Consider the following 15,199-nt stretch of genomic DNA (forward strand, 5'->3'; position numbering starts at 1 on the left):
CCCGTTCATCTTTCCTCAATACAGTCGTATCACTTTTGATTGCACACCACCAATATGGGAAACATTGGCAACGAGAATGCAGTTCGTAGGGCTGACATCGCGATTGATAGAACGACGCCTGAGAGGCAAACGCGAATTTCAAAAGACCTGTCTACTTCGCCGCACAATCACGGCTACATGGATGAGGCGAACATGATACGGAGGGCGGCGGGCAAGATACCGCATGTTTGCGTTGTGGGCGCTGGTGTCGCCGGACTAAGATGTGCGGATTTGTTGCTGAAGCAAGGCGTTAAGGTGACAATAATGGAGGGCCGGAATCGGGTTGGTGGGAGGGTATGTCTAATCAGCTGTGTAAATTTTGACGCACACTAATTAGCTGCCAGCTATGCCAAAGCGATGAGCTAGGCCACAGGGTTGACCTGTAAGTTCACAACTCTCACTGTAGCTTACATGGACTAACCATTCTTCCAGTGGCCCAAATTGGATACATGGCACTGATGACAACCCTATACTGGACTTGGCCAAAGAAACCAAGACTACTACCATGAACTGGGATGGTCGTCAGTCAGTCTTCGACAGCCAGGGAAACCACATGTCGGACAAAGACGCGGCAAAGAACACCGAATGTGTGTGGACCATCATTGAGCAAGCGATGAAGCTGTCGAACGAGACTTCGGCGAAGATACCAGCGGATAAGAGCTTATTTAACTACTTCCAAGAACAGGTCGTGGAGATGTTTCCCAATAAGAATGACGAAGCGAAGAAGCAACAGCAAACCATCCTCCAAATGGCGGAGATGTGGGGCGCCTTCGTTGGCTCACCGATTAAGAGGCAAAGCCTCAAGTTCTTCTGGCTTGAGGAGTGCATCGACGGCGAGAATCTCTTCGTCGCATCTACGTACGACAAGGTACTGAAGAAGATCGCTGAGCCGGCACTGGAAGACGCGACGATGCTGTTTGAGCATAGAGTGCAGCGGATCATATCAGGAGATAAGACCGAAGATACACGCGTCACCGTCGAAGTTGAAGGTCGACAAAGCATGACCTTTGACGAGGTCATCATGACAGCTCCACTGGGCTGGTTAAAGCGTAATCTCGGGGCTTTCGTTCCAGAATTACCGAAAAGACTGACAGAGGCTGTTGGAAGTCTAGGGTACGGGCATCTAGACAAGGTATACATCAGCTTCCCAAAAGCCTTCTGGAATGAGCCCATCACCAATGACTTAACTTCGCCATTCGCGTCCCGCGATCTCAGCAAACCAAACGTAACAGCAACAACAGCACCCATCCACCAAGCGACGGGCTCGCCAGTCAACCCAGCTCATTACCCAGGCTTCACACACTGGACACATCCAATCTATGCATCTGAAACGAACCCCGAATCCTGGGACCAAGAAGCCGTCAACCTGGCCGCCTTACCAGAGAGCTCAGCACACCCAACCCTCCTCTTCTACACCTTTGGTCCAACCAGCCTTCACATCGCGCAACTCCTCGCCTCTAGTCCCCAAATAAAGCACAACACCCTCCTAGACTCCTTCTTCGCACCCTACTACACCAAACTCCCCAACTACAATCCCAAAGACCCCTCCTGCACCCCTACAGCCATCCTAGCAACAGCCTGGGCAAATGACGAACTCGCCGGGTACGGCTCCTACTGCAATTTCCAGATAGGGCTTGAGAAGGGTGACGAAGATGTGGAGACGTTACGAAGAGGCGTTCCGGAACGCGGTGTTTGGTTGGCGGGAGAGCATTGCGCGCCGTTCGTTGCATTGGGGACGGTGACTGGGGCGTATTGGAGTGGGGAGGGCGTCGCGAAACGCGTATTGCAAGCTTATGGGCTTGATGGGAATTGAGATGGCATTCGATGGGGTTGCGTCAGGGTACTGTAGCCTCATTTTTTTCGATATGCTTGCGATGGATGTGGTGGCACGTTTTTCCTTACTCGAAGCCATCACAACTTTCCTTCATATCAGATCTCAGTACATCTCCAAGGATCAGACCCAAGTCTGAGTTTAAGGCGCACTCTCCTCTTCTCCAATACGAACAATCTCACCCAAAGTGCAAAGATTTCCCCGATCAAGAATTATGCCGGTGGGTCATCTGCACGAGTCGTCGCAAACCTCGCGCATCGCGCAACAACCCAACGCATCACCAAAGATCCTGATGATTAACTTCCGCCCTCCGCGGACATTTCCATCCCCACTATTCCTCACCCGCTATTTCTCCATTCAGACATACCTGCATATCCCCACTCTCGCATGCTACAAACGTACGCAAGCTAAACCGCGTTGTGGTCCTCGCACCGAATCCGAACTACAGACGGGGTAGGCCGTTGGCGCGCCATGCTCCGCGTTTCAGAATTGCTCAGCTAGACGTGCTGGCCCTGGCCCCATCTGCATGTCCCTTCTTTGCTTTTTCGTTCGCGTGGAGGCGGAAAGGCGCGAAATACGGTTTCTAGCGGGTGACGCCGTTGGCGCGGTGGATGGGTGTTGCGGTCGCTATTGGGTGGGTTGTTGACCCGGGTGTTGGAATAGAGTTTAGAGTTTAGAGAAATTTTGGTGCTGGTGGGTTGTAGATTGGTATCGCGACACGATAGGTGAGGATCGGCGCAGTCTGGGAGAGGCGATCAACCAAACTTGATGGCGAGTTGGGCTGAAGGTTTGGGTAGGTACTTGAGTATATATTCTGGGTTTGCGCTGTCAAGTTGAGGGAGTATCATCAAGTCATTCCTTCTTATACCACTCTCCTTACTGCTGGACATACCGAGTCGTCTTTCCTTTTTTTGACCGTTTCAAACACATACGAACATATACACACGCGCATACTTAGTCGCCACACACAAGATGGAACGCACATCATCTCACGGCTCATCAACCTACGGCTCATCGGCCTTCTCATCAACATCGTCAAACAAGTCACGAATCTCAATAAGAGAACGCATGGGCAAGCCAAGCAAGGTATGTGGACTCGAAAATACGATGATGGTAGGGTACTGACGTTGCGCAGTATCTGTGGCAGACATTGCTGCAGTGCAAGATCCTATGATGGTTCGGCTGGGCTGAACTGTGGGAATATTGCACGTATAAAGCTGAAATGCGAGAGAAATACAATGGAGGAGAAAGAATGTATATAACAGCTGCTGGGCGGTCGGGCTATCAGCAGGCTGCTAGCCAAAACAGAACAAGTTCTGTCGTTACAGGAAGAATCAAATACTGTAAAATCCTTTGCCACTTTACCCACATTATCGTCTTGATCTCTTTACTCTACTTCCATGACTACCTCACTCGTCGCAAACCTCCATCCACTGAATGGGCTATCGGCATAAGCATACAACTCTTCCAACGTGACTTCATCACCATACTTCCCCCAAACGCCCTTCCATATTCCCTTTGCTTGGACCTTGTACTTCGCCGGCTTACGCTCAGGCATCCACGGCTTGTCAAATACAACCTCGACCTCTTCCTCCGTCCCAGGCGCAATCGTAACAAGTGACCCTTGCGGCGGTGGCATCTTGCGATTAACCTGCAAAACAGTCTGCTGGACTTCCTCCCCACTCTCCGCATCAGTAACTGTGAAAACGCCAGTGTTGAGTGCTGAGGCGTCAAGCGGTGTATTCCATTTCAAAATCGTGTAAGGAGTATCTGGACTCGTGTTTTTGAGCGTAACGAGCAGAGTGGGCGGAGACCGAGATATTTGGCTCATTGTGAACTCTATTCCGGGTATGCTAGTTGCGCTAGAACTTGGATGCGGCATACTGAAGTTGAGTGGCGTGGGGGACTGGTAGATGTAGAAGGCGCCGAGGAGGGAGACGACGAGGCCGGTCAGAAGGACTGTACGGGTTGTCCAGATGTTTGCCATGTTAGCTTCTCATGTGGCTGATTTGCGCAACGCGATAGGAGTAAGGGGGGTTGGATGTATAAGGCTGCTGTCGCAGGGACAGATAACCGCAAGGCTGCATCCGCGACATCGCATTATGTTTACAGGCTGTCGCGTGACGACTGTGTTACGAGCGAATCATCTTGCCAGAGACAATATAAAGTGCTATCAGCCTTTGTACCTCCTTGCTCGGTACCTGCCCTGCTGGGGAGCGGGGTGCGCGGCGCTATACCGAACTTAGCCATGTGCCGGCGAGAACTCAATATATACTTCATTGCGTATCCGGGGTGAGACCGCCTATCGCTCAGAGGGATATCTTCATTTTATATCGTGGAATGATGGAGGTTACTCGCAGCTTGATGACTTTCACGTCTCTCTGGTCCACGGGTGGGTACTGTGCTGTTAGTGCCTTGGCGTGAGGGTCTGCCTTCCCCGGGCCAGGTTGGCGGGCGTGCCAGGAGACTTTACAAGTCCTCTACCACGGCACTCGCATATACGCCCACATGCCTATGCTCAACTTTTGAGACAGGATCAACAGGAAACAGTTTCTGTACATGCGTGGGAACCCATTCGGACAACCCAGCTGCCCAGCATGCTCGCTCTCCAACGTGATCGCATCGTTGCAGCTGCCTTTGTCGCCGGCGCTGCGATTTCATCAACAAGCTCTATGACGCACCCATCGCACCCACTTACTGCAACTAATTGAGACATGCCGCCAGTTACTCAGCCCTTGCGGAAAGAGAAGTTTATTTCGTTGGTAGCTATTTGGCCCCCAAATGCGGGCGCTGCGCCTTGCGCAAATCCCCAAACTGGCAGGGCGCCTGAAAATACGCCCGATCTACAAGTCGTCTCAGATAAGGCTGACCTCGCCACGTCTGCTCGTGATTTATTTCCTTGGTATGCATCGCGTACTGCTTCGCTTCAGAAATGAAATCTACGACGCAATTTTCCGCCGTTCGCCAGGACGCTGATGACGATGCACGAAGGAGCGCCGAACTGCTCGCCATGGCCGACAACCACAGCGACGCCAAGTCCGAATCGCCCCACGAATGGCCTGAAAAAGATCGCAGAACGACATTCTGGGAGAAGTGGTCACCCTTCCCTTGGCGAGTAACCGTTATCTTGTTGGCGCTCCCTCTTGCGCTCGCCTGCATCGTCGGCCTCGCTGCTGCGGCAGAAACGGTATCGCAGGGCTACATCATGGGACGAGACTGTTACCCGAACGGCCTTTGGAAAGAAGCCACCGGAGCAACATGGCGCATCATGGATTCCTCCTACTTCTTTACACCAAACTTGAGCTTCGGTGCTCTCACGTTTACGCAGGTAAAGGTGATCGATGTCGCATGGGACCTGATCATTGGAAGAGGTGGACAGCTCTTGTTGGCATGGGTAAATTACCGCGTCTTCAACGAGTGGCTGGTATATCACATGGAGATGCATCACACGTCTTACAAATTATACGCTGCTGTAGCCTTCGAGACAACAACCATGGCCACCCTCGGCGTACTGGGAAAAGAGTTCTTGGCTTATGGGGCGGGCACCTGGAAGCGTTTTTTTCGTTGGCTCGCTATCCTTTCAATGCTGCTTTCCACCCTCTATGTCATCGCGTTCCCAACCTTAATGGCAGCCATGACGGGTTATATCACGACTTACAAACCTTACATCGAAGATATCGATGGTAATCTCATGGAATGGAGCAAGGCCAAGGACGTGGCTTATATCATTCAGGACGCGGACAGGGTGGGCTTGAAAGCTCCTCTCATCGTCACAGCGGATGATCAGCCGCTTATTGATGCTATTCACCATTGTAAGTATGCTGGAAGTGGCTCTGAGGCTCAGCTAACGTAGTATAGACAAAGGGCAATTTAGTAGTTGGAACGAGTCATATTTCCAGATATTCGGTGATGGAGTCGGAAAAACAATATCGGTTGAGCATAGTTCCGCCCACGGTTTCGGCATAACCAATGGAACCTTGCACAACATTACGGCAGACTTTATATTCGACGGCGAAAAGACATCTACGCCGTCGACATCTTACAGTTTGGATATCTTCAGCTTCAACACCACATTCTTTGGACTAAACTCAGGCAAAAAGGTCAGCGATTTTCTCGAGTTACAGTACGCCTTTGAGAAAAGACCAGATGCAAACCACTCTTACATGGGGCAATACTTACTGGACCACGGATCTTGCAAGCCTAGCGATACGTACCAATGGGGCTTCTCCTACATCTTCCTCTTCATGGTATCGATATTCAACTTCGTCTGGGTCTGCATCATGGTCGGTATGTGGCTCGATACACGACGCGGATCTATGATGTATAGAAGTGGGAGGAGGCCGGGGCTTTTGCGCAGCATTATGGATTACTCGGCTGCGATACGGGAGGAGTTGGGCAATGAGGCGAATCACCTAGAGGAGGACGAGCTAAGGAAACGGTTGACGGAGAGTAGAGGGGCGCTCGTTGTGGAGAAGAGGGAGCTTAGGGTGACGAGGACGAGTACGGGGGAGGTGACGAAGAGAGGTTGGAAGCGGGGTCTTACGAGTGGGAGCACGTTTTGAGAAGCGAATATAATAAGATTGCTATGAAGGCTTCGTGGTATCATAAGAGATGTAACTAACTAACCCTCCATCTGCGGCGTTGCTCAGCCCCATTGATATCTCTCCTCGTCAATCATGGTGCTCTCTTTCCAGCACTTTTCAACCCAGGCGACGCCAACGATTCTGGCAAGTCCTGTGATTTTCTCCTTCGCATCCCTCGTCGGAGATTGCTTATCCAGCACAACGACATGTGTGACGCCTTCCGCGTTTACGTCGTCAGTCACCACGCCGCCCCCGAATTGGATGTAGTTCCTCGCTAGCTGTCCTCTCAGCACACCATCTGGTCGTTCCTGATCGTTTCGAACGGCCGCTTTCACCGTACCAAACATATGTGTCTTAAGATGCGCAAACGACTCTCCGTGATCATCCAATTGATCCAGAAACCCCTCTCGCCCAAACGTCTCATTATCCTCCGGCACCGACACCCCCTCCAGCAACTTCCTGATCTCATCCACATCCGCTACATCGCGCGCATACGAATCCCCATGCTCATCAACATTATTCTCATAATCCAGTTGATCGTCGTCATGGAGATAAAACATGTGTCTGTTCGGCTCGAATGGGAGTAGGTACGGCAAGGGAGTAGCGTCTATTTCGTTCTGCCTGATGCAATCCTGGATCCAGACGGGCTTGACGATATTGTTTGTTGCGCGTTTCTCCAGCGAGGCCACTTTGATTAGTCGCTTGTCTGCGACGATGATGAGGTTCTTGTCCATAGAATCGCGCTGCACGATTTTGCCGCCGTTGGCTTTCACCAGGGCTTCCAGGTCTGCTTTTGACTTTTTCGTTGGGGAGATTTGCTCGGTCATTATGAAGAAGCTTAGCCCTTCAAAGACTTTGGATGCTGGGCCTGCGTATGGTGTGGTGACCGTGTCGTTGCCGACAACAGTCAGTGGCTTCTTTGTTGTCCTGACTTTCTTCCTTCGGGATTGTTCGATCTTGAACTCTTTTTCCTTCTCGTTGACCTCTGTCTCCGCTCGGCTCTTTACTTCCAGCCACTCTTGTGTTGAGAGCGCCTGATCCCATCGCTTATCTTTCTTGAGTTTTTGGAAGCGGGGAAAGCGAAGCGTGTATCCCATGCGGAATTTGTCACTATTCTCGACACTTGCTGCTTTGCACCCCAGGACGACGGAATCGCAAGGGTGGATAAATTCATCTGGCCGCTCGTGTTGCTTATAGTCGTAGCCGCCCAGTTCGATGAATGGAGGCGGTTGTCGACGATCCCATTTATGCCACTTACCTTCCGTGCGCCTCCTTATTTCAGCGTACTCGTCCTTAGTGAAACCACCACCGACCTTGAAAAAGGATTTACACAGTGGGTGCTTCGCCACTATCTTTTCCTTCTCTAGCAATGCACAAAGGAAGGATGAGTGGGCGCCACCGCGATGCCCAGTGCCAAAGTATCCGCCAACAACAATGCAGTCGAGCGACTCGCCGTACTCTGACATGTATTCTGGCTTCACTTTCATCCAGTCGTTGTTCCGTTGATTGAGACGGTACATGGAGCGCGGATTCTTTAGCACCAGACCCTCGGATGACTCTGCAACGACCTTCCGTAACTCCGGTTCAATCTCGGTATGCGAGCGTGCCTCGATGTAAGGATGGATCTCCAGACGACGCTTTTTCCCCTTGACAGCACTCTCAAGGGCGCGACGTCGATCGCGTAGCGTATACTGTGTGAGTGATTTGTCGTTCAGATAGACGCAATCAAACACCCTAAACAATGGCCGCTGACCAGTATCCTTGTCGGTTTTATTCTCTTTCTCAGATATGGCTGCCGTCTTGAGTGTACCGAAGTCCACGATGTGGTCCCTGTCCATATCCCAGGTAATCATCTCCCCATCAAGGATAATGTTCCGTACGTTCTTTCCGAAGGCGTCTTCGATGAAACGTGTAAGTGCACCGGCCTCGTCGCCTTCGAAGTGTCTGCCGTAGAGGTATGCGTAGTCTTTGGCTTTACGTGACCAGAACCCGAAGGTCCTTCCGCCGGGTGCGTCGGGATCCTCAATCATATGGAGCTGCATGCGCTCCCCGTCGAGCTTCTCTTCAATCCAAAACGTGTCATCGTCCGCATTTGCTTGGAAACGGCTCACCAGTTTCTCAAAGTTGCCTACTTTGTCCTGAAACTGAGCTAGCTGTGGCTGGAAGCATTGCATCAAGCTGAGCTCAGTGCTCTCGCCCTCCAAACGAATCTCCGGGTCGAAGAGCTCCCAGCACACTCGCCGCAGGTTTGACGAGATATTGAACAGTGTCTCCGCGTCCGGATGCCAGATGTCGAGGAGTGTCTTCTCAGTAGCGCCGATCTTCATCTGACGGAGGATCATACGGATGAGCCAGGTCATCTCCTCAGCATTCATCCTTCGGTAAAACCGCTTGAAAATCTTGACTTGCTCCTCTTCGGCACCAACCTGCGACAGCTTATCCAGAGCATTGTTGACTTCGGCAATGCTCATGTCGCTGTACCCGGTCTTCATCTGCCGCATTGACAAGACATCGTAACATCGTCCAGGAAAGTCGCCCGCAGATGCATTCGAAGCTGAGCTGAGCTGACTAGGTAGCTTCCATTCCGTTATGTGGTCGGCATCAACAGATTTGGGCTTCATGCTGGTGCACTTGATCAAAATCTTGGCAATCGCTTTCTCTTTCAGACCGTACATGGCTCGATCTCTGTCTTTTTCGGGAATCATGAGACGCATTGCGGGGTAGAAGTCGTGACCAACTTCCTTTCGCCAATTTGCAATATATCTTTCGATGATGTTGCGTTTCGCTTCATGGGGTGACAGGTTGGAGTGTCCGTGAGGCCCGACTCTTCGACGAGCTCCCACAGGCTGCTTCCTCTTCTGTGTTTCCATGAGTGGGTTGAAAAGGTCCGTGAACAGGGTATGGAAGCGGGGCGTCTTGTGGAGGTTCAGCGGCCGGGTAGGGTACTTGTCGTCGAGCTCATCGTCATGACCATACATGAGCGTGTTCTCCCTAACCGCCTCCTCATCCGGCATTGGTATATCTTCGGCCATTTTGGGGGCATTGGAGGAGTGAGTCGACGGGTGTAAGGTTTGTTTGTATATGAAGGCAGGGTCGTGGTTGCCTGGAAGCCGCATTACGCGTGATCACGTGGCTGTCAGGCTGCAACGAGCTAGCGCATCTCCCAAGGCGTCACCCATGCCAGTGGGTACCTACGCCGTGATTCACAAGGCTGACGATACTAATCTTGGAAACTGGGGGAATTGCGACTCCACAACACTCGTTTTCCCTTTAGTCCTTCGTTTCTTTGCTTTCATGTCGCGCCAAAACACCTTTTCCAACCGCACTACTGTCCCCTAATTGTCCGTATACGTCATTATTACTCACCATCCAATGGACCGTAAATGAGCGCTGCACGTAAGCAGGGCTGGGTCCCGCAGTCGACCGGCGACACCCAACACAACGTACGAGATGCTGCGCTACAAGGTGCCGCTCGAGCCTTCTCCAAACCTCCCGCGAAACCGAAGCCTTTGGTGAACACGTATACTGGGGGAGACAATGGGGCTTTGCTCGCTGCAACCAAAGTCGGCACAGGCAATCCGGCATCCTTGCGGAGGGACCATACCGGTGGTTCCGTAGGGGTCAGCAAGCCGAACCTATCCCATTCGAACAGCACGACGTCGTTGAGCGTGCCTGACGATCACCCCGACCGCGTCTCGTCGCCTTCGAATATCGCGGCACGGCTTGCGGCAGCTCGACACAGCCCTCTGAGTCCTATACCCCAGGCCAAGGCCGTTGTTCCGCCCGCCATGAGCGAACAGCAGCCACACGAGCGGGATGCACTGCCTCCCTCGGGCAGCGTAGGGAATGTGCTTGCGAGACTCGAGTCTCAGAGGCCCACGCAACAGTCGCGGAAGAGGAGAGACAGCTTAGAGTCACCTGCAGCGGCGCGCAATACCCGACGACCAGAGCCACAACACAAGGCTACTGACGAGACGCCCATACCACCAACAAATTCGCTGGTGAAGATGTTTGAGCAGGCGCGACCCAGCACACCCACGAAGCAGCCTTCCGCACCGATACGCGTTGCGCAGAATTCACCACCCCCTGTGAAATCGCCCAAGCCACAACGTGCGTTCAAACTGCCTCCCGAGCCGAAAGATGATGCACCGCTGCAGAGAGTCAGAACGCAGACACCGCCGCCCGTCAAGCCGAAACCGAAGCACAAGATCCAGCTGCCCCCACAATATGCTGATGGCAGCAGCGATCAGGCATACTTCAATACACCCAAGAAAGACCCTCTGAAGTCTCCCCCAATCAAACAGAAGCCGGTGCAGTTGGCAGCAATCAACACATCCACGTCCCCACCCTCAAAGCCGCAGCGGAGAGGTTCGCGGCAAACACGGCCCAAGTCGGAGGACACAACGCAGTCATCGTCCTTACAGCGCCGCAGAGTGTCTGCGTCTGTAGAAAGCTATCAGTCACCGTCGACTCCCACATCTTTCAAGTCAGCCAAAGAAGACCAGGAGGAAGACGAGAAGCCTAGACCTGCTCTGCCTCCACCGCGACGATCGACCGCGCGGAAGACTGAACCTGCGCCAGCTGCGAACAAACTCCAGCCTTCAGCCCCGATACAGATCAAGCCTCGCACCCAGAGCCAGAACCCAGCCTCGATGGCTCCACTACAGAAGCTTTCGCCTCCGCGTCGACCAATGTCAGCTAACAGAACTGGGTCGCCTTCAGTCTACCATAACAACTACCAGCGAGAATCTGTCAAGCAGATCACGCAGCACATGACTGGCGAGTCTCTGTCGAGCGCCATAATGGGCGCCGCCCTAGCCTCCCATTCTCGCAACGTCTCGCCGGCCCCTCGACCTATGTCAGTCGAGCCTCTTTTCCCGCCGCGCAAACAGCATCATCACCATTCGCCCTTCCACCGATCGCCCTCGCCGCCCAAACAATCTCCTCCGAAGAGCGCCGGCAAGCTGCGAACTACAATGCGCAAAGAACCGTCATCCTCCGATGAGGAAGACAACAAGGTCGACAAGTACAAGAAGAAGGGCACACGCATTATGGGCATCAAGGGGCGGAAGCACCCGAACAAGCACCATGAGGGGACACGAAAACGATGGCGCGACCAGATAACCGAACGGGAGCGGAAACGTTATGAAGGTGTATGGGCTGCCAACAAGGGTCGTCACATACCCTCACCGGATAACGCACCACCTGACGACGACCCGTCAGCCGATGTGTTGAATCTCCTTGTCAAAGAGATCTGGACGAGAAGTCGACTACCCACACACGTGTTGGAAGAAGTCTGGGACCTGGTAGACAGTAGAGGTGTCGGAAGGCTGAGCAGATACGAGTTCGTCGTGGGTTTGTGGTTGATAGACCAGAGACTCAAAGGACGCAAGTTGCCCGTCAAAGTTAGCGACAGTGTATGGCAGAGCGCCCGGGGCGTAGGGATTAAAGTCAAGATCAAGCATTGACAGTAGACGAAGATGAGAGATATAGAAGCATTGGCATGGCGTTGGACTTGATTGTCACTGTAGATCCTAGAGATACCCCTAATCGTAGTACAGTTTGTTTCTTTTGTTGGTATACACACTATGATCATCTCTCGTCTTATCCCTGTACTGCAGTTTTGTCGCCCATGCTCAGTAGCCCCGCGTTCCGGACGAAATTCGCAGTACTCCAGAACCCGCCGCTGAAGTCGAGATCGTACCAGTAGTTTACTGCGCAGCAGATCCCTTCTTCGTTGCAGCTCTGGCTCACTTTGTGGTACCATAGTGCGGGTAGGTAAAGCATGTCGCCTTCTTCTAGCGTGACTCGGAGTGGTTGCGAGTATTGGGAGTAAGGCGTGGTGTTGGCAGCAGGCTGATCTGGATCCCATGTCGCGAAAGGTACATATTCTTCCGGCTCATCGACCTTGATAACCAGATCACCCTTCTCTAGCGCACTAGAAGACGCGCCATCCTCCCGTTTCGAAGTATAAGTCGCAGCCAGCACGCTCTTCTCATTAACACAAGCCGCTTCTACAGGCGGCAAGAGAACAAAATGCTTCCGCCCCAGAATCTGCACGTAGATGTTCTCGTAATTGTCTTTGTGCAGAGCAGTCGTGGAATACGAATTCCCAAGCCAGAAATTGATGGCGTCGGGTTCTTGCTCAAGGGCTATACGCGCGAAGGGTATGCTCTTGGGCACGTCGGCGAAGAGCGTAGAGTACTCGTTACGTAGATTGTCGTTTTGGGTTTGCGCGTAGCGTGTTGGGCCGGTGTAGTCGTTTTCTTGCTCTTGGCGTTGTATCTTGTGGAGGACTTCTTCAAAGGGCTCTTCTGTCTCATACGGTTTGACGAATATCGCGCCATCTGAGGGGAGGGAGACGACCGAGTCGGCGTTTCCGCGGGGGGTGATTGCTACGTTGACGTTTTGGCCTTGCATCACGGTTTTTAGGTACGAGGCGTTCCATGTTTTTCTAGCTTTGAAGTCTTTGGCTCCGTTGCGAACGATGAAGGGGCGGTTGCGGGCGACGTGGCGCATGAATTGGAGGGGTGAGGGTTCAGTTGTGAGAGTGTCGATTGTCGAGGGATTGAGTTCATGGTAGGATGTTATTAGATCTGATTGAGATTAGTATTAGTGGCAATGCAAGATCGCAAGATACATCGAAGTGCTCCATGTTCATTATGACATCTGGGACATATGGTATGAGATTGAGAAATCGTCAGAAGAGCTAGCCGCGCGATTTGCATCGTGGTTTTAAGCACTGAGACAACAGAGTGATATGGGATTGAAAGTATGAAGAGGAAAAGGAAGCACCTCTTACAGCATCTTGCAATGTCCCTTCCGCATCGAGACCAGTTGGTGCAGGCCTTCGCACATGATCAGTACGAGAGAGCGCAATGATCTCATCCATGGCACACTCACTGCAAAGCAGCCTGCTCTGGAAGTTTCAATCCCATCACTTCATCTCTATTCTGACCCATGTTTGCGCGTTCATGCGAAATCGCGCAAAGTTCGTGAAGTGGGATGCGTTATCGGGGTGCGTCTAATTTGTTAAGCAAAGCACCAAATCTTGAGTTGTAACACCCAGGTAGCTGGAAAGCTAGTCCCAAAAGGGTAAGGATCCATTGCCAGTCCATGAGAGTTCCAAGGTTCATTTGGAGAGGTACAAGAACACGGCAAGAATAAGATAGTATGTATGCATTGCGGTTGAAATTGGGACCAGGTTGAGACATTCAAAGACTTAGAGAAGAGCTACTTAGTTCCCAATCGCCTGTGGATTCCAAAACACCTTGTTTGGATCTACTGAGTCCTTAATCACACTGAGCTTTCCATAAGTCGCATCACCATAGTACAATTGATGCGCCTCCGCTGGTGTCAGCTCTGGATCCAGATAATTCGGGTATGCCAAAAAGTCGCCATCGGGCTGTGCGTCTGTCAAAGCAGTATTGAGTCCTTGCACGAACGCTTTGATGCTAGACTCGAAAGGTGGAAGCATATTGGCCGAGGAACCGATGTTCTATCAATAACGAGGTTAGCCAACTGCTTAGGGGATACTGCCCGATGAGTATTGTCTGAAGGGGAGGGGAGAGGAGAGGAGTTTACCTGGAAAACCCAAAGCGAATCGCGATGCGAATATGCCGCACTGTCAGGCGATGGAACATTGATCTGACTATCCCTCCCGCCGTATAGCGAGATATAAGTCTCCCATGGGGACTCTGCGCTCAATCCCTTACTAATGACATACCCAGCAAAGCTCTCCAGTGCGCGCCGTGTAAGTGGCTTTGCCTCCCTTGTAACAATGGACTTGGTGTAGAAGGTCTGGTGGTTGTTGTAGCCAGTCAAAGGCTCAACAAGAGGTTCGCCTTCTGCGATATCCTGCAGTGCATCGAGCCAGCTTCTGGTCGCGATCGTTGTGTTGTCGGCCTTGGGCAAACCTTCAAGCATGGCGGGAAGTACGGCGCTGGAGAAGTGTGCGCGGTCGCCAAAGTACCAGCCTCGAACTTCGAAGGTGCCAAATATGTTCATGTAGATCTCAAGTGTGATGTTACGGTCCATGAGAGGAGAAGATTGGGCAAACTTCTGCAACTGGAGAAGGACGTCGGCGACGGAAGATGAAGACTTCAGCGCGGAAGTGAAGTTCACGGAGTAGCTGACGATTCGTGCTGGGGCAGGCTGGGTCTGCAGATAGAAGGTAGTTACGATACTTATGCTATCTGCAGCTCCACGCAGAGCGTAGTAGAGCTCGGGATGGGTAGTGCGTGTGATGTGAAGTTGAGTTCCGTCGGCCAGCACGACGTCCATTGCCTCGATCGTGTCGAGTGCAAGCCCTGAACAACATTACGATTAGCTAGGGTCGTTACATATATTTGCAAAACAGCGGTACTTACCCCAGCGACGAGAAGAGTATCCGAAGCCTCCATGCGTATAGTGCCCTCCGATGCCAACGCCCGGGTATGTACCGTGAGGCAGTGCGGCCTGACCTTGCTTGTATACACCCAGTCCGAGGTTTCCGAGACGCACGCCGCCTCCTGCTCGAACGATACCAGTACCTTGTGACATGTTAGCAAAGATCATGAAGGAATGAGTAAGCTGCCTGCCTTTATCCAGAGATACCTCGTTAAACTTCTGTAAATCGATCGTCAAGCTACCATTCTTGCCGCCGAGAGAGTAGCTCCCGTACGAATGTCCTCCAGACCGGGGCTGAACTTTGATGCCAGCTGCAGCTGCGCATGTTATTGAATCGGAAACTTGCTGCGGAGTTTCT

General features: G+C 52.2%; 7 protein-coding genes across 7 annotated transcripts; 3 read left to right on the top strand and 4 right to left on the bottom strand.

Moving 5' to 3' along the window:
- Positions 1-177: 177 nt before the first annotated feature.
- On the top strand, positions 178-1,852 carry J4E85_002417 (uncharacterized protein; the record flags this gene model as incomplete). Its single annotated transcript, XM_051466695.1, has 3 exons — positions 178-333; positions 384-421; positions 472-1,852. 3 exons carry the CDS (start codon positions 178-180, stop codon positions 1,850-1,852), a joined length of 1,575 nt encoding a protein of 524 aa, XP_051329550.1.
- A 1,405-nt stretch (positions 1,853-3,257) lies between these two features.
- On the bottom strand, positions 3,258-3,857 carry J4E85_002418 (uncharacterized protein; the record flags this gene model as incomplete). The annotated part of the gene is made up of 1 exon (XM_051466696.1): positions 3,258-3,857. One exon carries the CDS (start codon positions 3,855-3,857, stop codon positions 3,258-3,260), a length of 600 nt encoding a protein of 199 aa, XP_051329551.1.
- Positions 3,858-4,802: 945 nt separating this feature from the next.
- J4E85_002419 (uncharacterized protein) lies at positions 4,803-6,432 on the top strand (the record flags this gene model as incomplete). Its single annotated transcript, XM_051466697.1, has 2 exons — positions 4,803-5,682; positions 5,729-6,432. 2 exons carry the CDS (start codon positions 4,803-4,805, stop codon positions 6,430-6,432), a joined length of 1,584 nt encoding a protein of 527 aa, XP_051329552.1.
- An 83-nt stretch (positions 6,433-6,515) lies between these two features.
- On the bottom strand, positions 6,516-9,485 carry LIG4 (DNA ligase (ATP); the record flags this gene model as incomplete). Its single annotated transcript, XM_051466698.1, has 1 exon — positions 6,516-9,485. One exon carries the CDS (start codon positions 9,483-9,485, stop codon positions 6,516-6,518), a length of 2,970 nt encoding a protein of 989 aa, XP_051329553.1.
- A 351-nt stretch (positions 9,486-9,836) lies between these two features.
- Positions 9,837-11,921, top strand: J4E85_002421 (uncharacterized protein; the record flags this gene model as incomplete). The annotated part of the gene is made up of 1 exon (XM_051466699.1): positions 9,837-11,921. One exon carries the CDS (start codon positions 9,837-9,839, stop codon positions 11,919-11,921), a length of 2,085 nt encoding a protein of 694 aa, XP_051329554.1.
- A 136-nt stretch (positions 11,922-12,057) lies between these two features.
- J4E85_002422 (uncharacterized protein) lies at positions 12,058-13,415 on the bottom strand (the record flags this gene model as incomplete). Its single annotated transcript, XM_051466700.1, has 3 exons — positions 12,058-13,049; positions 13,249-13,301; positions 13,357-13,415. The coding sequence occupies 3 exons, from the start codon at positions 13,413-13,415 to the stop codon at positions 12,058-12,060; spliced, it is 1,104 nt and encodes a 367-aa protein (XP_051329555.1).
- Positions 13,416-13,690: 275 nt separating this feature from the next.
- J4E85_002423 (uncharacterized protein) lies at positions 13,691-14,994 on the bottom strand (the record flags this gene model as incomplete). The annotated part of the gene is made up of 3 exons (XM_051466701.1): positions 13,691-13,951; positions 14,038-14,762; positions 14,823-14,994. The coding sequence occupies 3 exons, from the start codon at positions 14,992-14,994 to the stop codon at positions 13,691-13,693; spliced, it is 1,158 nt and encodes a 385-aa protein (XP_051329556.1).
- Between the last annotated feature and the right edge of the window lie 205 nt (positions 14,995-15,199).

The sequence above is a fragment of the Alternaria conjuncta genome (assembly GCF_024043145.1).
Source record: "Alternaria conjuncta strain BMP 0040 chromosome Unknown scaffold_3, whole genome shotgun sequence".
Lineage (NCBI taxonomy): Eukaryota > Fungi > Ascomycota > Dothideomycetes > Pleosporales > Pleosporaceae > Alternaria > Alternaria conjuncta.